Source organism: Canis lupus, chromosome 17 (genome assembly GCF_048164855.1).
Source record: "Canis lupus baileyi chromosome 17, mCanLup2.hap1, whole genome shotgun sequence".
NCBI classification, from domain to species: Eukaryota; Metazoa; Chordata; class Mammalia; order Carnivora; family Canidae; genus Canis; species Canis lupus.
In genome coordinates this window covers 11,062,834-11,083,892 of record NC_132854.1, presented here as the reverse complement: position 1 = coordinate 11,083,892, position 21,059 = coordinate 11,062,834, and the positions used below count along the sequence as shown (strand labels likewise).

The window sequence follows — 21,059 nt, the reverse complement described above, 5'->3', positions numbered from 1 at the left end:
AATGGAGTAACTTATGTGTTTCCTTATTCTTTGCCAGTGCCAAAAAAAAAGTGGATTTGGGAAGTGTTCATCTTCTTTTTTTTTTTGGAAGTGATTATCTTCTGTTTTTAGTCCCAAAATAAATGTTTTCCCTGTTTTCAGCTGTTTCTCCTCATCCCCTTAGAAGTAATTAGTTGTTATTTTGTACTATATGCATGTGATTACCCTAGAGTTATCAAATGTAATATGAAACCATTTATTTAGGATGTATAGGATATATAAATATATAACTTAGTAAGTGGGGTTTGGTATTTTTTCCCAAAGAAATGGGAAATGAGAGAGTAATTATTAACCATCTCCTTTTCACATTCCTGAAAACATCAATTACAGTTACACATCTTAGAAACAAGCCCACCAGGAGAACAGAAATAACTCCTTTAACTATGCTTTGAAAAATTTAATCACAATTTAACAGCTGGGATGTATTTACAACTATAATTTGAAATATTAATTTTGACACATCTACCTGCTTTTGTAATGGAGTCCCAGAAGCTTAGCAGTTTTCTTGTCTCTAGTGGCATTGGTTTTATGATTTGGAGTTGCTTTTAAAAATTTACTGTAATGGGAAAATGTCATTCTGCGTCTCCCCTGCTCCTCCCCCCACATATTTTTTTTATCCTCTACTGTTTACTAGAAAATTATATCTTAGTAGCTGCCAGAAGAGAATTTTGAATAGTATAAACACTGATTGTAGTAAACGTGGAAAAGAATACAAGGAGCTACGTTGGAGAGTGATAAGACAAATCCTGTAGTAATGGCCTTTACAACACATTATCATGTTGGAAATCAGTGAGGGGAAAAAGAAAACTATTACTATTTCTTCCTCTGACTTTTCAGTGAGATTACTTTTAAAGGTTAAATTGCCTATGATTTTATTGTCCCAGAAAGATATTTTTGGAGCATTTATTATTTTGTGGATGTCCTGCTTTTTTTGAGTGAACAGCCTTTCCTAATTTTGTATGAACTTGATTCTCACAAATGTTGAAGTCGTTTCAATCATCAAAGCCTTACTTCTTGAATATACTTTTCTTTACAGAAAAAAAAAAGGTATATATTTTGTGCATGTTGGAGCAGAGTATCAAAATAAGGACAGAAGAAAGTTTTTATCTAGCTCTGAAGTGCCACTCAAAATAGGAAATGGTGTAAAAAACACTTGGAGAAAATATTTTAATAAGGCTGGGATATGTTTCATGAAAATAAAAGTCTTAATTTTTATTTTATTTTACTTTCTGTTACTAGCTTATCAAATGGTCAGTTCCTATTTGTTTTGGCATGTCTCAGACTCTTTGTAAGCTCTGATACTTTGTTCTTTGTGAATTCTAAAACCTAATTGTCTTAATCATAAACTGTGGGAAAATTGTATATTCCTGTTTTTTGTATAGAGGTAAATTCCAGTTTGAATGAAATTTTATTTCCCTATTTTTTTTATGTCAGTCCTTACTGCTGAGCTGTGTCAGGTTTGGGCACTTCTGTCTTTCTCTTCCTCCCACTTCTCCTCCTTGCTTTGATATCCCCCTCCCCCTCACAACATGTACAACATTTACAACAGAGATGTAGATATCAAATGCAAGCACATAAGTAAGGTAATTTGAGTACGAAGAAGGTTAATAAAGGCTATAAAACAGTATAACTCACAGAAAGTACCTGTAGGAGGCGATTTTAGCTAGAGTGGCTAGAAAGTTGTTTCTGAATAGCTAACATAGAGTTGAGACCTGTAAGGAGAAGGGGGCAGCCATGCGAAAATTTAGAGGGTGAAAGTCCCAAGTCGCAGGAATGGCAAGTGCAAAGGCTCTGAGACAGGAACTGCCTTGGTTTGTGTAGAGGTCTGAGGGAAGGCCAGTGTCTTGAGTATAGCTTAGGAGAGTAGAAGAAGATAGGCAGGGATTAGATTGTACAGAATCTTGGTAGGCCAAAGTTTGGGTTTTATTCAATTCCCACTGTGGAGCTTTTGAGGGGTTTTGAATAGAATGATAGGATATGATTTAAAAGCACTGCTGTGAGGAGGTTGGACCACAGGGGACTAGTGGCGGAAATAAGGGAGCCATTTATACAATCATTGTAGTTGTATAGCTGAGAGTTGCTGATGGCTGAGGCCAGGAATAGGCCAAGTCTAGTCAAGGGCCTGTGTTTGGATGGCTCACAAGTTGAGTGGTTATCACATTTTTAAATGGTTGGAAAAAATTAAAAGTAGAATAGAATTTCATGACACATGGAAAGTATGTGAGATTTAGATTTCAGTGTCCATAAATACAGCTTTACTGGAATACAACTACATTGATTTGTTTTTATTTGCTATGAGTACTTTTGGAATTTTTGTTAAATGGAACCTTAATACCCCAGTTTTCCCTATCACACAGAAATTCAGTGGCTTAGTAGTAGTAAAGTTTATTGTGATTTATTTTGAGCTCAGAACGAATATTTAAATTTTTCCGAACAAGAAGAACCACTCTCAGCCAGTGTTTTCCAACATTGAATAGCTGTGAGGAGAATTAGCTTATGCTGCAGATTTGATGTTTATCAACAAATTCAGCCTAAAATTGCAAGACAAAACAGTGCTTACATGCAAAATTTATACTGTGGTAGTAACATTTTGACAACAATTAATGTTTGAATCACAACTAATGTCAAGCTGCTTTTTATACTTCCCAGGCTGTCAAAAGATTAAAACAAGAAGTGAACTATAGTTTCAGCAGCATTTTTTCAAACCTCAATGCAAAAGCAAAGGAAATTTCCATATTTTAAAATCCATTTCACTGTACAATTGAGGATCTTCCACCTAGCCTAAAATTGGAAGTGATCAAACAACAATGTAATGTTAGGCTAAAGGCAAATACCAGGAGAGTAATCTAACAAAATTCTATAAATGCCTTCCAAACAATGAATATGCTTAAGTAAAATCCTGTGTCTATGGATTGTCATCAGTATTTGGCAGTAACTATCTGTGGGAAAAGGTATTATCAAAGATGAAATAGTGGGATATCTGGATGGCTCATTCAGTTAAGCGTCTACCTTCGGCTCAGGTTATGATCCTTGGGTCCTGGGATTGAGCCCCACGTTGGGCTCCTTGCTCAGCACGGAGCATGCTTCTCCCTTTCCCTCTGCCACTTTCCCTTGCTTGTGCTTTTTCTCCCTCTCTCTGTCAAGTAAATAAAATCTTGTTTTAAAAAGATGAAATAGGTAAAATCTCATTGCAGATCAGCATTAACGGATACATATTTGCCATTGATTTTGATGATAGAGAACACTAACTTTGAGCCCCAATTAAAACAATTTTATCCCTAGATAAGAGAATTCCATTTTCCTTACTGCAGTATTATCAAAAAATTGTGCTTAGGCATTATATCATGAATATTGCCCCAAAATATTGTGAAAATCTGTTTTCTCTCTTGTTCCGTAACTAGCTACATAATATTCTCAATTTTGCCTCACAAAGTCTAAAATGTTTACTATATGGCCCTTTACAGAAAGAGTTTGCCAAGCCTTGGCTTAGACGAAGGTGGTAGTGGTGAAGATGGCAAAATAATTTGACATATATTTGGGCAAAATGGCAGGAAAAATCGACAGATCAGATACCAGGTGTGAAAGAAGTTAAAGAGTGAAGGGTAAGCAACTGAGTGAAGGAGAGCAGTATTTGCTGAGATAGGAGTTAGGTGGAACAGGTTTGGAGAGGCAAATCAATAATTCTTTTTGACTTTGAACTCATAGGACAAATGGGAATTGAAAACATAAATCCCATAGTCATGAGCCTTTAGATTTTCTCTCAAAGCATGGGTCTGCCACATACAAAAGATCTTATGCCATACACAAAAATTAACTCAAGTGGATTAAAGACCTAAAGAAGATAATGGAGACCAAAAGCTTCATGACACTAGACTTAAGAAAGATTTCTTAGATATAACACCAGAGTCATAGGCAACAAAGTCAAACATAAATAGGATTACATCAAACTTAAAAATGTCTGTACATCAAAGGACACAAACAATAGAGTGAATGGGAGAAAATATTTGCAAATCATATATTTGATAAGGGGTTAATATCTAGAATGTATAAAGAATTAGCACTTAACAAGAAGATGAACCTTATTTATTTATTTATTTAGATTTATTTAATTAGGGGCACGTGGGTGGCTCAGATGGGTAAGTGTCTGCCTTTAGCTTAGGTCATAATCTTGGGGTCCTGACATCGGGCCTCTTGTCAGGCTCTCTGCACAGCAGGGAGTCTGCTTCTCCTTTTCCCTCTGTCTCTCCCCCACTGTTCATGCTCTTTCTCTCCCCCTCAAATGAATAAATAAAACCTTAAAAAAAAAAGATTTATTTATTTATTTTAGAGAGAGAATGTGTGAGTGGGGAGGGTGGAAGGTCAGAAGGAAAGGGAGAGAGAGTGAATACCCAGCAGACTCTCTGGTGATCAAGGAGCCTCAGTTTGGGGCTCAATCCCAGAACCCTGAGATCTGACCTGAGCTGAAATCAAGAGTCAAATGCTTAACTGACTGAGTGACCCAGTTACCCCAAAAACTAACCTGACTTGAAAATGATCAAAGGACTTAAATAGACATTTCTCTAATGATTATATACAAACAAACAATAAACATAGGGAAATTTGCTAAACATCACTCATCATCATAAAAATATAAATGAAACTGACAATGAGATGTCATCTCACATTAGGATGGCTACTACCCCCAAAAAAGGCCAACAGAAAATAACAAGTGTTGGTGAGAATATAAAGAAATTGGAATCCTTGTGCACTGTTGGCAAAATGGTAAAATGGCACAGCTTGTATGGAAAACAGTAGGAGAGTTCTTCAAAAAATTAAAAATAGTACTACTAAATGGTTCAGCAGTCTCACTTCTAGATATATATCTGAAAGAATTGAAAACAGGGTCTTTTTTTTTTTTTTTTTGAAGATTTTCTTTATTTATTCATTAGAGACAGAGAGAGAGAGAGGCAGAGACACGGGCAGAGAGAGAAGCAGGCTCTATGCAGGGAGCCCGATGTGGGACTTGATCCCGTGACTCCAGGATCATACCCTGGGCCAAAGGAAGATGCTCAACCGCCGAGCTATCTAGGCTTCCTGAAAGCAGGGTCTTAAAGGGGGTATTTGAACACCCCAGTTCATTGCAGCATTATTTAGAATAGCCAGGAGGTAGAAGCAACCAAAATGTCCACCGACAGATGAATGGATAAACAAAATGTGGTATATGCATACACTGGAGTAGTATTCAGCTGTAAAAAGGAAAGAAATCCTGTCACATGCTACAACATGGTTAAACCATGAGGACATTATGCTAAGTGAAGTAAATCAGACAAATACTATATACACCCACTTATTTGAGGCACCTAAAGCCATCAGGTTCATTGAAACAGAAAGTAGAATGGTGGTTACCAGGGTCTATGGGGAGGGAGGGAAGGGGAAGTTGTTGTTCAGTGGGTGTAGAATTTCAGATTTGCAGGATGAGAAAGTTATGATGATCTGTTTCTCATCATCATAAATATATTTAATACGCTGAACTGTGTACCTATGAATGGTTAAAACGGTAAATTTTATTATATTGCTTATCACCAAAAAAACTGTTAGTTGAAAAGTCGTAGGAGCCAAAACAATTTTTAAAAAGAAACACAAAGTTGGAAGAAATATATAACTTGATTTCAAGATTAATTATGAAACAGCAGTATCAGGACAGTATGATATGGGTAGATAGATAGATAGAGAATAAAGTATAGACATAGATCCAGTTACAGGTGATCAGTTGATTATTGGCAAAGATGCTAAGAAATTTTAATGTGAAATTCTCTTAAATGGTGTTGAAACAATATCCATTTGGTGAATAAAATGAACTCGTTTATTAGACAGCAGATCAGTGATTGCCTAGAGGTAAGGACCAAGGTTGGACTGTGAAAGGGCAGGAAGAACATTTTGGAGGTGGTGGGAATGTTCTGTGTGTTGACTGTGGTGGTGGTTTCTTATAGTTGTCGAAAGTCATTGAATTCTATACTTTAAATGGAATGTAGTCTTCTGTACATAAGTTATATTTCATTAAAGTTGATTTATTTTAAGATGGGGATTGGAACCTTTGGGGAGCATGGATGTCAATGAGATGACACAGGGAAAGAAAGTAGATGGAAAAGAGAAGAGAGCCTAGGTCTGGGCCCTGGGGACCTCCTGCAGGTGGAAATTGCATGAGGCTAAGAAGGAGCTTTCAGGGAGGTAGGAGAAAACTTGAAGTCCATGAAAGAATTGTATTTGGGAGAGAGAATAATTGACAGTTCATAGCATTGCTGGATGAGGACAAAGCCAACTTATCGATAGGTAAGGCAACATGGAAACCGTGGGTGATCTTGATGAAGGACTGCAGATGAACAGTGGGGAAAAAAACACATGGGAGCAGGTTCAGAGGAGAATGGAAAGGGACAAGGTAGAGACCATGAAGAGAAAGAGCTTTTTACAGAGTTTGGCTGTAAAGGACAAAGGGAACAGTAGCTAGAGGGACATGTCTATAGAATTTTTTTTAATTATTTTTTGCATTTTTTTTGTTCAAGGAACAGGACTGTTTGTCCTGTACAGTTTTCCATTGTCAGAACTGAGCTGATTGCTTCTCAGTGGTGTGGTTTTACATGTCTTCCCTCCTTTGTTTTCTATAAATTGATATTTGGCTCCAGAGATGTAATCAGATTCCAATGCCATTATCTTTGGCAAGATTGGGTCATAAAATGGTGTGGCACACCTCATACAGAGGTCTGGTCACCTCTACATTGATACTCAAGCTTCGGTCAATAAATTCCTTAAGGTTTACAAAATGCTGATGTCTCAATGTCTTTTTTTTTTTTTTTTCTTTTTTTCATTTATTACCAGGATTGATTCTTTAAAGAGAAACTGTATCTCAACTGTTTCTTGGGTTATCCAGGACTACAGCATTCATAGAAAAGATGTAAGATAAATGCTGGATCTTTTCCCTTTACTTTCCAGTCCCGAAGAGTTGGTTCCCTGTCATTCTTCAAAAGTGACTAAATTAGACTGTTATTTTGTTTCTGGTATCCATTTTGAACTCATGGCTTCAAACATAGTTGGTCTGCTTTAATCCATTGCAGTTATAATCCTTACTCATGGTCAGATTTTGCCAGCTTTGGCCAGGGAATTTCCTGAGCCCTGAGTCTTTGTAACTTGCCCCAATCTTTGATAGCTCCCTTGCTTTCTGATGTGATGAGATGTAGCAGCCTTATCTCTGCCCCCAAACCCCGGGATCAGCCATTCTGCAGAGAAGCCTTGATTTCTTGGAGTGGGAAATGGTATTTGTAGATAACATCTGGGGTGCTAGGGATGTTTATTGCTGCTGGGTCTCTTCAGTGTTTCTGTGGAAGATTCAGAAACCATGCCACCACTGCCATCTTCCCAGAATCTAGTAGCTACACTTTTCAATCAGAAAATTTCTCTTTCTTCACAGCTGTTAGGATTAAGTGTGCTGCTGCATGACACAGGTGGTCAGTTGTGCTCACTTTGTGCTGGTAAATATAGACTGGATTCTGGATCTCTGCCTCAGGCTTTTGAGGAGAGAAAATTTAACTGCTGAGGCTTGGGTTTGTAGGAATGGCGATGCTTTCACTGAGTATTTTCCTCACTACTCCTAGAATTACAGCATATCATTGAACTGCCTATCCTCAGTCTACATAATTCTATAGCATTCCTTTCCCTAATTTTTTGACAGCTACACCTCTAGCTCTGCCCAGCTAAAACTTCGGCTAGATAGTTGAAGATTGAGAGAGATATGTAGGTCACTCTTGTCTTTCTTGGTATGGAAAAGCTTCAGAATTCTTGGTGAAAATTGATTTTTTTCATTTCCATTTTGTGGCACTGATACGCATGCTGTTGGGATTAAGGAGGAAGTGCAAGAAATGGTCCTTGTCCTAAGTGATGACCTAGTCCTTATTGTAGAGATATTCCATCCTACACAGTAGAGATAGCCCAACCCTGCACAACTGCTTGAATTGGAATTCTTATTCTTCTACTGTAGTGTAGGCAAATTACTTTTATATCCCTGCACGTTTATTCCTCATAAGTAAAACAAAATGTAGATTTTGAGATCTGTTTGCCCTCCAAATTATAAGTTTCTGGGAATGAAACAGGCTTAGCTCTACTTTTGGGTTTACTTCTAGCCTTTGAGTCCTCCTTACTTGAGTGATTGCTACCTGCTGCATTTTTCTTGGGCTCCCCGCCCACCTCCTCCCTCATTCCTGTTTATCCTCAACCTTACATCAGACTTCAATCTTTCTTTCTTTTTTTTTTTAGACTTCAATCTTTCTTAAGCAACCACGTTACTCCCCAATTTTTAAATGGTAATACTTTGTAAAGTATGAACTCTGCAAGATGGGACCTGGCTCTGTAATTCCTTCTTGGTTTTCCTTTCATGCCCCTTTACTCCAGCAGCCAAACCTATCTCTGGCCGTATGAAACCATTCACCACACCTTAAAATCACCAGGCTTTTTCTTAATCTGAAATTCATGCACACTGTCCCATCCAACCAAAGTGTTTCATTTATTTCCTTTTTGGAGAATGCCTGCTAATTTTTTAATCCCCAGCTCTAATGTGTATCTGCAAATCTTCCTTGACCTTTCTGGGCATTTAGCTGGTTTGCCTCTCATCCTTTAATACTTTGTATGTTTTGTACTATGGATTTATCATATTGAATTATAATTTATTTTGTTTCCTTTTTTAATGCAATCACTATCCCCAATGTGGGGCTTGAACTCACAGTCCCAGATCAAGAGTCCCATGTTCTACTGATTAAGCCAGCCAGATGCCCCTATAATTTATTGTAGAATTCTCTTTTTTCCTTCAGTCTCCCAGAGGGTGAATTTTAACTCAGCTAGCAGTGCTCAACTCAATATAGTTAATGGACAGATGAATGGATAGATGGATGGTTGGATGGATGGTTGGATGGATGGATGGATTGATGGATGGATGACCAAAGTAGAAGTGCCAGTGTCAGAACCCAGGATTCAAGACTTAGTTCTTAATCCCTTAGGACATTGAGGGAGATAATTGATTTTGTTCCATTCTGTACCATTTCTCTTTTTGCCTTTATGAAATTATATATGTACATTTGGAAGAATAGGAATAATAGGTAAGCCAAAAAAAAAAAAAGCCAACTAATATCTTCCACCCAGAAATAATAGTTAACTGTTTTATGTGCATTATTTATGCTAGAATTTTATCTTTAACATATACAAGTTTTTAACATGATGTCTTCCCGACCTATTGTTTTGTTCTTTATTTTTGCACTTAGAAATATACTATAAACATTTTTAATGGATGCATGGATTATACCATAATTTATTTAACCACTTTAACCATTTAACCTGCTTGAAGATTTTAGAATCTGTAAACTGCAACTGTGATGTCATTTTTGTAGCTATGGGTGTCTTTTGTTTTTGTTGTTTTTGCCTACTCATGACTTTTTCCCTTAGGTTAAATTCTTAAAAGTGAAATTAAGAGATAAAAATACTGATTTTGAGTTTTCTGCACTATACCACACCATGTTGAGTGTGCTGGTCAGTTTACTATTGTGTTGGGTCACTGGGGGCAATATTTGCAGGGGAGGGGGGAGCTAACCATTTTGTCATTGTGCATTAATCTACTTTCCTTCTGACTGGCATAACTTCCCTCAATCAGGAACCAGGGGCTTAGCTGGAATTCTGGAGATTTGCTCTGGGTTCTATGATTTGAGTGATCTTAAAGATTGGGGTTAGTAAACCTACACTTTTTATTATTTTTTAATATTTTAATTTTTTAAAAGATTTTATTTATTCATGAGAGGCAGAGACATAGGCAGAGGAAGAAGCAGGCTCCCTGCAGGGAGCCTCATTCGGGACTTGATCCCAGGACCTCGGGATCACAACCTGAGCCAAAGGCAGACACTCAACCAATGAGCCATCCGGGTGCCCCAACCTACACTTTTTAAAAAAGGAACAAAATAAGAATATATCTGTGATAGCTCATGGCATGCAGTTGAGTGCAGGCTACTGCTCCCTCCAGAGTTACATCTGGGAACTTAAAAAACAAACAAACAAACCATATAGCTACTTAGTTAGAACTACTTTATTTTTTGTGGAATCTTTGAAGTCATTGGGCCTTTTCTGAGGAACACAAGAAAGAATTTTGAAGAACAGGTTAGGAATAAATAAAGCAATTTTACAGGTGAGAATTTTCTGGAAAAAAAGTATAATTTACTTCCAATGAACTATTTAGTTATCCATTTCTTGCAAACTAAAATTAAAACAAGATATGCATAAATCATATTGTATTACTCTGAACTTACTTTATTTACAAATACATGCATAACATAGGGGCTATGTCTCTTTTCACTGCCCTCTGGACATAGAAGGATTGTGTTGTCCCTCTTGTTATTTTAAACAAATGCTAACATTATATGACAGGTTTATTGAGATAGAATTCACACATCATAGTTCACCCAGAATGCACAAGTCAGCATTTTTTAGTCTCTTCACAGAGTTGTTCAGTCATCACCACAATCACTTGTAGAACATTTTCACTAACACAAAAATTTGAAACCCCATACTAATTAGCAGTCATTTCTCATTTCCTCCCAGCAATGCTCCCTTGGCAGCCACCTTTTCTTCTTCCCATCCTCACTTATCTTTCTTCTCTTTTCCCTCCCTCTCCCCTCCCTTCTTTCCTTTCTAAAAGGAGTTTGATTTGTGCTTTATATACTTGATTTTTTTCAAAGTTTGGTAGAAGCACAACCACCTCCAGAATTAGCATGACATTAACACTTGGACCAAATCGATAAGTAAATTGTCACAAGTTCTTTCCGAAACCACTTAACATATATTTACTTTTGTATATAGACTGTTATCCAAGAAGAACACAATAGAAAGTTAAGAGTTCAGACTTACTAGATAAGACTTGACTTTCAGAAAGATGTGGAAACTCTTTCTGAAGAAATTTTTCTTACTTTTTCCCCTAAACTTTTCTTATTGGCTTTAATGTGGGCTTGCTTCTCTAGTCTCAGTCTGACAAAATGCCCCATGTAAGGCATGGCAAGGAATCATTTCTTGTAACTGTTACTTAGATACCAAGGTGTAGCCACTTCTTGAACTTGTGCCAGATGGATCTTTCAAAGATGTCTCTTATCCAAGCATGAGGTCTAGCTTTTTCTTGAGCAGTCTGAAGAAGCCTTAAGGCATCTTCTCTTTCCTGGACAACTTTATCTAATGTACCTCTGGAATCTGCTACCCTTTCCAACTGTTCCAGACTTGGCATTGGCAATCTCTGCCCCTTAGCATCCTGCTCTAGAGTTAGGAGCATGTTTGTTTGTTTCTTTTTTTTTTAAGATTTTATTTATTTATTCATGAGACACACAGAGAGAAAGAGAGAGAGACAGAGACACAGGCAGAGGAAGAAACAGGCTCCATGCAGGGAGCCCAATGTGGGACTTGATCCCTGGACTGCGGGATCACACCCTGAGCTGAAGGCAGATACTCAATTGCTGAGCCACCCAGGCATCCCGCATGTTTATTCAGTAGGACAACCAGAGTTTATGTATATTTTCATTACTTTCATTCCTAGTTGTTGACAGGTCCATGAAGCTCCAAGTTTCATTCCCCCCACCCTAATTTCTTGGGGAATCAAAAATTTTTTTCAATACATTCCTTGACCAGTGGAATAATGTAATCTACACTAATGAAAAGATGTGACATTTGGTGGATTTTTAGGCAATCTGTGCTAGCCCAAGAAATTGTGACAACCAGGAAGTCTCCAGGGCAGCTGTGAGTCTTCTGTAAAGAACAGCCAAACTGTACTAATCTACTTCCTATCTCTGTAAATTTGCCCATTCTGGACATTTCATGTTAAATAGAATCGTATAATATGTGGTCCTATGTGATGACCTTCTATGTCAGTACTGCATTCCTTTTAATAGCCAAATAATATTGCATCATATAAGCATACCATATTTTGTTTATCCATGTACCACTTGATGGACATTTAGGTTATTTGACTATTAATAATACTGCTATGAACATTCATGTACACATTTTTGTGTGGATATGAATTCATTTTATACTTCTTTTTTTTCCCCAGTGTCTTTCTCGAGAAGCGGGTGGAAACATGAGCATTCAGTTTCTTGGTACAGTGGTAAGCATGACGGGATTATTATTTTGTATATTCACTAAATTTACAGAGGGGGAATAAAAGTGTTCAACTAGCTTTAACGCATGTATTTGAACTTGTCTTCATCAAGGTTTTACTTTGCTATTAAATGAGATGTTTTTGTTTAATAAATGCATTCTTAATGTTCAAGAGGTTTCCATGATAGAATAATTTTAGCTATTTCTCATTAGAGAGAAAATAGGTTTTTAAAAATTATTTGTATGTTGTTATTTTAAGTGCTTTTTTTTCAATTAGAGGTTTTCTGCCTGTTTTTTAATAATAAAAAATAAGAAACATTTAAGATGCTTTTCCTGTCGGTTTTCCTTATAACTTTGTCTATTAAGTTTTTTCAAGTACGCATTTCTAAGGAAATGGAGTCATAATTTTGTATCTTGATTTTTTTTCACTTAAGATTCTACTAATCATTTTCCATATTGCTAGAATATATTTATCAGCATCATTTTAGTGGAGCTGTGTTTAACATTCTGGTGAATGGATATGACATATTTTATTGTCTATGAATCCCAGTTGTTAGGTATTTAAGTGACCCCTCATTTTTGCCATTATGAATGGTGTTCTAATGAACAACTTTATGGTTTTGCTTTTTTGATATTTTGAATTTTTTTCAAACATGGATATTTTCAAAAATGTATAAGATATATTTCATTCAAAGTGTAATGAAGACCATCAATAATTTTATGGCTTAGTATGTGTTACTAGTTATTTCCTGTCTTTTTACAATGCCCTTTGTCACGTATTAGAATACTGCTTTGCATTCTTGTTAGCAGTAGTTACAGTTTTCAAAATTATTTAACTTTAGCTGGTGAAAAGAAGTTTACAGTTATTATTTTTCTTTTAATGTGAAGGTAGTGGTCGTAGTAATGATCATATTCATGAGGTGTATGATCAGATAATAAGGTGCCTTAGTGTTTTAATTAGCATTTCTCTGTATATGGGGGGGGGGGGGAGAGAGAGAGAGAGAGAGAGAGAGAGAGGAGGCAAGTCCAAAATATGCATGGTAGGCCTGGGAAGACTTGGAGTTCAAGTCCAAAGACCATGTACTTGGAGGATTCCTTCTTACTTGGGAATTCCTTTTTCTTCGTTTAATTGAATTATGCCCACCCATATTAGGGGGAGTAATCTGCTTTACTCCAAGTCTGCTGATTTAAATTTTAATCTAAAAAATATCTTCATAGAAACATCTAGAATAATGTTTGGCCAAAAATCTGGATACTGTAGCCTAGCCAAGTTGATACATAAAATTCACCATCACTAAAGTATACACATCCCATCCCTTAGTGGCAGTTACATTATTATCAATAGATATGTGTGCACACCTTGGAGATACTGTGAGTTTGGTTCCAGACCTCAGCAAGAAAGCCTATGTTGCAATAAAATGAGTCAAAAATACTATATTGCTGGGGGGGCCTGGCTGGCTCAGAGAAAGTATGACTCTTGATTTCAGGGTTGCAATTTTGAGCTCCATGTTGGGTGTAGAGATTAATAAAAATAAATTATGAAAAAATATAAATAAGAATACTATATTGCTTTAAAATGCTAATCATCATTAGAGCTTTTTTTTTTTTTTTTTTTTAAGATTTTATTTAATCAGGAGAGAGAGAGAGAGAGGCAGAGACACATGCAGGCTCCATGCAGGGAGCCCCACGTGGGACTCCATCCTGGGTCTCCATGATCAGGGCTTGGGCCGAAGGAGGCGTTAAACCACTGATCCCAGGTCACAATAAAACAGTAATAATGAAATACAGTCATAATATAAAAGTTTGAAATATTGTAAGGATTATTAAAAAGTGACACAGACATAGCAAGTGAGCAAATGCTATTGGAAAATGGCACCAATAGATTTGCTTGATGCAGGGTTGCCACAAATGTTCAATCAGTTTAAAAAAAAAAAACCCCACAGTATCTGCAATGCATAATAAAACAAAGCACCATAGAATGCAGTGTACCTGTGATCTTCTGGAAAGAGAATTACACATCTTCCTAGAATGATCTTATGTGGACGTTTCTCTGTACTTCAGCACTTGTGCTAGAAAGGACTTGTTTTTATGGATTCTAGCAGAACAGTGTGTTGTCCTTGCTTCCCCTTCTACTACTTCCACCACCCCACCCTGACCAACGCTTTTGTCATCTCTTGTCTTCCCCTAAATGCGATTCATTTACCAGTTAACATGATCCTTTTAGAGTATAAATCAAGTCTATTGTTCTTGTTACTTTTCTTCAGCTGCGTCGGGTGCAGACACCAAGATCTCTTCACCTACCTTTCCTCTGCCAAGACTGTTTGCCCCCAGGCAACTGCGCAGAAGGTTCCCTCACTTTATTCAAACCTTTGGCCACCACCTCAGGGATGACTTCCTGGTCACATTGTTTAAAATTTTTACCACTTTTCCTCCACTTTGTTCTGTTTCTTTAGCAGTTAATCACTATCTGACATATTTTAATGTTTGACATATTTTACTTTTTTAAAACTTGTTTATTGTCCATCTCTCCCACTTGGGTAAACTAAGCTCCATGAGCACAGGGCTCCTGACTGTCCTGTCTACTGCTCTCACTCAGCACTCAGAACAGGGCCTTCATAACATAGGCACTCCATGAATGCTTATCGAGTGGATCAATGACATCCGTAAGTATGGGACCTAAAGATTCCACTTAAAGAAGAAGAAAGCAAATACAGAAACAAAGGAGGAGACGGAAGAGCCTAGGGGACTGTTTGGGACCTTAGCAATGAATCCCTCTTGCCCAAGTGAGGAACTTGAGTCAGAAAAGACAACTCTCTTGGCCAAGGGTTCACAGATAGTGGAACTCACAGAAGGGAGCTCCAGTTTGTCTGCTCAGCCCAGTGCTCTTCCCATCATCAAATGCCCTTTACCTTATTTCTTTTCATCTACTCCAGGCCCCTAAAATACAGCAGGAAACGTACATAAACGCACCCTAAACAGCCATAAAAACTGGACCTGTTTAGGGCACCTGGGTGGCTCAGTGGTTGAGCATCTACCTTTGCCTCAGGTTGTGATCTCAGGGTCCTGGGATCGAGTCCTGCATTGGGCTCCCTGCATGGAGTCTGCTTCTCCCTCTGCCTATGTCTCTGCCTCTCTCTCTGTGGTGTCTTTCATAAATAAATAAATAAAATCTTTATAAAAAAAAAGTGGACCTGTTTATGTAGCTGATTCCACTGTCTTCCTCCAGGAAAAAAGAGGTGACTTGCTAGTGAATCCTAATTATTTGTCCACATTGTTTATACACTTTGTACAGAGAAGAAATGTCAGTGTCTAGAGTAATTTTGAAGTACTCTAAAATTCTACATCACAGCCATTGAGATGGCCATTGTAGTTTGTTACAGTGCATTTTTCTATGTGTACTATTGGCAGTAATAATAGATCAGTATGAAAGAGAGAAAGAAAAGGTCTTGAGAATAGTGGGACTGTTAAGACAGATGCAGAGTAATTTCTAGCAAGCGTGTACTGCTTCACTTCTAATTTCCTAAAGCAGATGCAGTCAGGAAGAGCATTGGTAGGTCACATGGTTAAGGGAAGACTTCCGAAATACAAATTTTCTTTGTGAGAATATTGTAGAATTTTCTATACAAGTTGGCTTTTGAATGTTGATAAACATACCTTCATGTTCAAAGAGTTGAATTTTAGACTAAGAAGGACTTTTGTAAAAAAAAAAAAAAAAGAAGAAGAAGAAGGACTTTTATGGGGCAGCCCGGGTGGCTCAGCAGTTTGGCACTGCCTTCTGCCCAGGGCATGATCCTGGAGACCCAGGATCGAGTTCCACGTCGGGCTCCCTGCATGGAGCCTGCTTCTCCCTCTGCCTGTGTCTCTGCCTCTCTCTCTCTGTCTCTTAAATAAATATTTTTTTTTTTAAAAGAAGGACTTTTGTTGCATTGATAAAGTTCAAAAATGTTCTGTCAGTTCAGAGAAGGTACAGACTTCAAAATAATTTCATTTGTTGTTTCACACAATTTGAACTTTAAAAAATACAATTTTGTTATTTCTCACTAAAATCTCATTTTTAAAAAAGATTTTATTTATTCATGAGAGAGACAGAGAGAGATGCAGAGACACAGGCAGAGGGAGAAACAGATTCTGTGCAGGGAGCCTGATGTGGGACTCATTCCAGGCATTCCAGGATCATGCCCTGAGCTGAAGGCAGATGCCCAACTGCTGAGCCACCCATGTGTCCCTAAATCTCATTATTAAAATTAGATTGCTACATATATAAATACTAAATATTATATAAAATGTTATAAATATACTTTACACATTTATAATATGTATAAAAGAACATTTATAAAATACTTATAAGTTACAAAGACTAATGATAAAACAAAGACCTGTATACCCACCAGAGTTTTTCTAAAAAACACAAAAATTATCATTACCTTTGAAGTTCACTGTGTATTCCTTCTCAGTCCTATCAGATCTCCTTTCTCCTCCTTCCTAATTTTTATCACTTTTCCTTTATAACTTTTCCATATAAATACATCCTTAAATATTAAACAATTAAGTTTTACATGTTTTTAAGCTCAGCATGCATGGGATTATATTCTGTTATTGTCTGACTTTGTCATTTGGCTCTGTGTTGTTTGTGAGGTCCACCTCTACAGTTGATGGACCCCTGGGTGGTCTGTAGTGTCTTTGTTGTAACTCCGTGCTGCTCTAAGCATATGTGCATGAGTACATATATCCTGATTGCATGTATGCCAGAGTTTTGTTAGGGTTGATGTGCACAGAGTATGCAGTGAATGAGTTCACTTTGTTCCACATTTTCACTAGTAGCTGATATTATCAGACTTGTTAAGTTTTGCCAGTGTCAGTAGTGTCCTCATTGTGGTTTTAATTAACATCTTGATTATTAATGAAGTAGAACATATTTTTCTGCATTTATGTTTATTGACCATTGAGTCTAATCCTCTGTAAAGTACCTCTTCACACCTTCTGCCCATCTTTCATTGGAGTGAGACTGTATATATGCATGAATTTAGTCTATTTATGTAATTTGCATTTTTAATAAGGCAAGGAGGACTGGGTTGGATCACCTGACTAGTCTGGATTGTGAGCTGTGAATGGAAGTGACTGTCAAGAACTGTGGAGGCTCTGAGATTTTACCTTCCTTGAAGCTGACAAATTAGCCCACTACAGTCATGGATGCTGGTAGAAGAGGTGAGACTCCAGGGTCAGAGATGAAGGATGGTTTATTACAGCAATAGCAGTGGCCAGAATATCATTGTTTTTGCATCATTTCCCTGAGCTCCAGTTCCCACAGTGTGGTGTGAAGAGGGCAGGAGGACATGTGCTCACACAGTGGGTTCTGTTATAGTAGGGGAACCTGAGTTTAGTTCAGAGAACTCTGAGTTTCTCTGTGGGCAGTGAACATGCCTTCCCTTTGTTCCAAGGGTGTCTCTGTCTTACAAGGCTGTTTGTATAGTCCAGAACAAAGGATAGTCAGTGCCACACTCACAAGAAGTTGAGAAGCACGAGAGACCCATGGAGAATTGTCTCCTTACAGTGATGTCCTTCACTTCTGGTCAGGGACAGCCATGAGCAGGCATGAGCTCTCTAGGTCCCTCCCATGTCTGCTGGGGAAACAACATGCTTGGCTGTTGAGTTCCTAGCAGCATGGGTTCCTGGGGAAGGCTGGAGCTGGGGCACCGTACCCCCAACTTTCTGTGGACTGAGATTTCAGAGCTATTTCTGAAGCCTAACCTAGCTTATCCTAACACACAGCCATGGAATATAAAGGACTCTTCTTGCTGATAGAGTTCCATATCCATTTACATGTATAGAAAAGATGTAGACATTGAAGAGTCAGTGGATTAAGTCGATCTACTGTAAAATCTTTGGCTCTTTAATTTTAAATCTAAGTGTAAGGTATTTCCGTTCTGTTACTCTGTTTGAACTTGATTTAAAAATTGTTAAGTTAGTAAGTATTTTTATATAACGAAAGGCAAACTCTTCTACTAAAGGCATTGAGATCAGGATACCTGGGTGGCTCAGTGATTGAGCGTCTGCCTTTGGCTCAGGTCACGATCCCAGGGTCCTAGGATCGAGTCCCACACTGGGCTCCCTGCAGAGACCCTGCTTCTCACTCTATGTCTCTGCCTCTCTGTGTATGTATCTCATGAATGAATAAATAAAATCTTTAAAAAAAATAAAGGCATTGAGATGAAATTTGCGCCTCTGTGATTCAGAGGAGCATATTTTACTTGGATGTACCTACAAATTCAGGCCATCCACATTTTAACCTTTAGTATCTATCAACTTCATGACCACTCCCAACATGGAGGACATAGGACTATATTCATTTCTTAGGGTTGCCACAACAAATGACCACAAACTGGGTGGCTTCACTCAGAACACAGAAATGTATTCCCTAAGAGTTTAGGAGATGAGAAATCTGAAATTAAGGTGTGGGCAATGTTGGCTCCTTCTGGAGGCTCTCACAGAGAATCTGTTTCATGCCTCTCTCACAGCTTCTGGTATAGTTGGAGCAGTACTTACTGTTCCGTGACTTGTAGCTGCATCATTCTGATCTCTGCTTCTGTCCTCACATGGCTTTCCTTCCCAGGTCTGTGTATATTCGGTCACAGAAATCTAAGCACACAAGTCACTGGCTTTAAGAACCACCCTTATATAGTAAGACCTTGTCTTAGCTAATTACATTTGGAAAGACCTTCTTTACAACGGAGTCACATTCTGAAATATTGGCTGGATGTGAATTTTTGGATGGCAGGGCTCAACCTAGTATATACCCAACATAGATAGGCATGAAAGCATTTATTTGACATGTATGAAAATTTGAAAACTAACTCAGGCAATTTACCTAAAAGTATATTTCATAATCAGAGCATTGTTCCTCATTAATACCTGACTTGAGCACTGCCATTTATTTTCCAAGATATTTTCTTACCTTTTATCATCACCTATATCCCATACTCAAACATGCAAAACACCAATTAAAGGGTATGCCTAATTTTCAGAAGACAAAGTGAGCATAGTCAGTTTAAATGACTATTCTGTGCTAATAACTGGCAGAAGCAGGATGCAAAATCAGGTCTCTGACTTTCAAGTTAAGCTGTTTACCATCAGAGTGCCTTAGAAACAGCTTTATTGTGTGATCCAGTTATTGCTATAACTGCTATTAAGTACAAGTATTTTAGCTTAGGCGCTATGCCATAGATGGGGTAGCTTAAACAGCAGACATTAATTTCTCACAGTTCTAGTGGTTGCTGAGTTCAGGGTCAAGCAGATTTGACTCCTGGTGAGGGTCTTCCTCCTAGCTGGTAACTCTATCTTCACATGGCAAAGAGAAAATTCTGGTCTTCTTATCTTTTACTTTTTATTTCTTTAAAAGCTTTTATTTTAATTCCAGTTAACTAACATACAGTGTTACATTAGTTTCAGGTGTACCATATAGTAATTGGTCTTTCTTCCTTTTTATAAACACTAATCCCATCACGAAAGCCTTATTATTCCCTTGACCTCATCTAAACCTAACTGCCTCCCAAAGGACCCACAACCAAATAACATTATACTGGGGATTATTAGAGCTTCAACATAGGGATTTAGGGAGGGACACAAACATATAATCCATAACATACACTTGGTTGGTGAGTTACATATCCCAGAATTTTTCCAAGATATATATGCCTATCTCAGATTGTAAGTTGTCTGAGTTTTGTTTTATGTGCATGTTTTTGGTGCAGCTGTGAGTTTGTGTACATCAGATAGTATAAGCTCAAGAAGAAATGAAAGAGGTCCAGTGTTTTACTGAACCAGAATTACTTACTTGAACTATGCTTTGCAATAAGGATGAATATTTCATTATTGCTTTTAAGAATGTAGAAGTTACCAGTTTATTCCAAAGTTTTGTTTTGTAATCATTGTTTATGTTTAATTTTTAAAGTACTATTATTTTTTAAATACTATAATATTAAGTCAAACATATCTCACCAAGACTAATTTTTTTTTCTTGTGAAAACAATACATATTGCCCCAAAGCGAAAATAAGCATAGAGTACAATAAACAGCTCCTTCGTAGCTGCGCTTTTGGCATTTACCCAAGGACTCTTGAGGAACTATCAAATTATATGTCTTTGAAGCTTAGCCAGATCTCTTAATGAAACCAAATCATGCTGAAGTTCTTAAAGCTAATTTAAATCTCAAATTGTACATTTTAAATTAAGTTTTTATTGATAATAAATATACTTTATTTCTTATTAGCCTTGAAAGCTTGAGTGATAATATCAGTAGAATAAACATGTTTTACAAAGATTTACCATTAAGATGCTATTAATATGACCCTTGATACACCAGCACAATTAGATTTCAAAGTAAGCGTTTACGGAGTAACAGCGATTAATGACAACCATCGAAAACAATTTTGAACTCCATCAGTTTAACTCAGGAGGGTAAACTTAATATGATAATTCATCTAGTTGAATTGTATCAGCTTAGCAGGAAAGTATGTAAATATGTGACCCTTACCTAGTTTCTAAATGGCTGCTGTGCTGATAGATTTATCAGTTCCATTAAAGAACTTTGGGGAACTTTGGAATTTCAGCAATTGTTCCCCTGGAAGCTGAGAACCCAACCTGATCTCATACTGGGACCATTCTGGTCTGCATATTTCCATAATTTGCCTTTGCTACTAATATGACAGCAAGACACAAATAACTGTTTCTAATAATATCAGATGGAGTTGTGGAGGACAGCATTTTAATGTAGTAAAAGACCTCCCCGTGGGGTTGTTATTGCTACTATAGAACAGCAGCTACACAGTTGCAACTGTAGTCTCTTAATTGATTCGTTTAATTAGCAAGAGCTGAAGCTTA

General features: G+C 37.4%; 1 protein-coding gene, 1 long non-coding RNA gene and 1 pseudogene across 8 annotated transcripts in view; 1 reads left to right on the top strand and 2 right to left on the bottom strand.

Annotated features, from left to right (window-relative positions):
* LOC140607885 (uncharacterized) overlaps positions 1 to 20,795 on the bottom strand; it is a 67,582-nt gene extending 46,787 nt beyond the window's left edge. Inside the window, exons 1-2 of the long non-coding RNA XR_012009806.1 lie at positions 20,713 to 20,795; positions 18,727 to 18,819 (exon numbers count right to left, since the gene is read on the bottom strand). This is a non-coding gene — a long non-coding RNA (uncharacterized lncRNA). The remainder of the gene's footprint in view (positions 1 to 18,726; positions 18,820 to 20,712) is intronic.
* The window catches only part of PCCA (propionyl-CoA carboxylase subunit alpha), a 462,660-nt gene that overhangs the window by 372,992 nt on the left and 68,609 nt on the right, over positions 1 to 21,059 (top strand). For all 7 annotated transcript variants that reach the window (XM_072782480.1, XM_072782479.1, XM_072782481.1 and 4 more), the window contains one exon: positions 12,137 to 12,190. In XM_072782480.1, the coding sequence (XP_072638581.1) occupies positions 12,137 to 12,190 (54 nt within the window). The remainder of the gene's footprint in view (positions 1 to 12,136; positions 12,191 to 21,059) is intronic.
* LOC140607884 (large ribosomal subunit protein uL29m pseudogene) lies at positions 10,792 to 13,070 on the bottom strand (annotated as a pseudogene).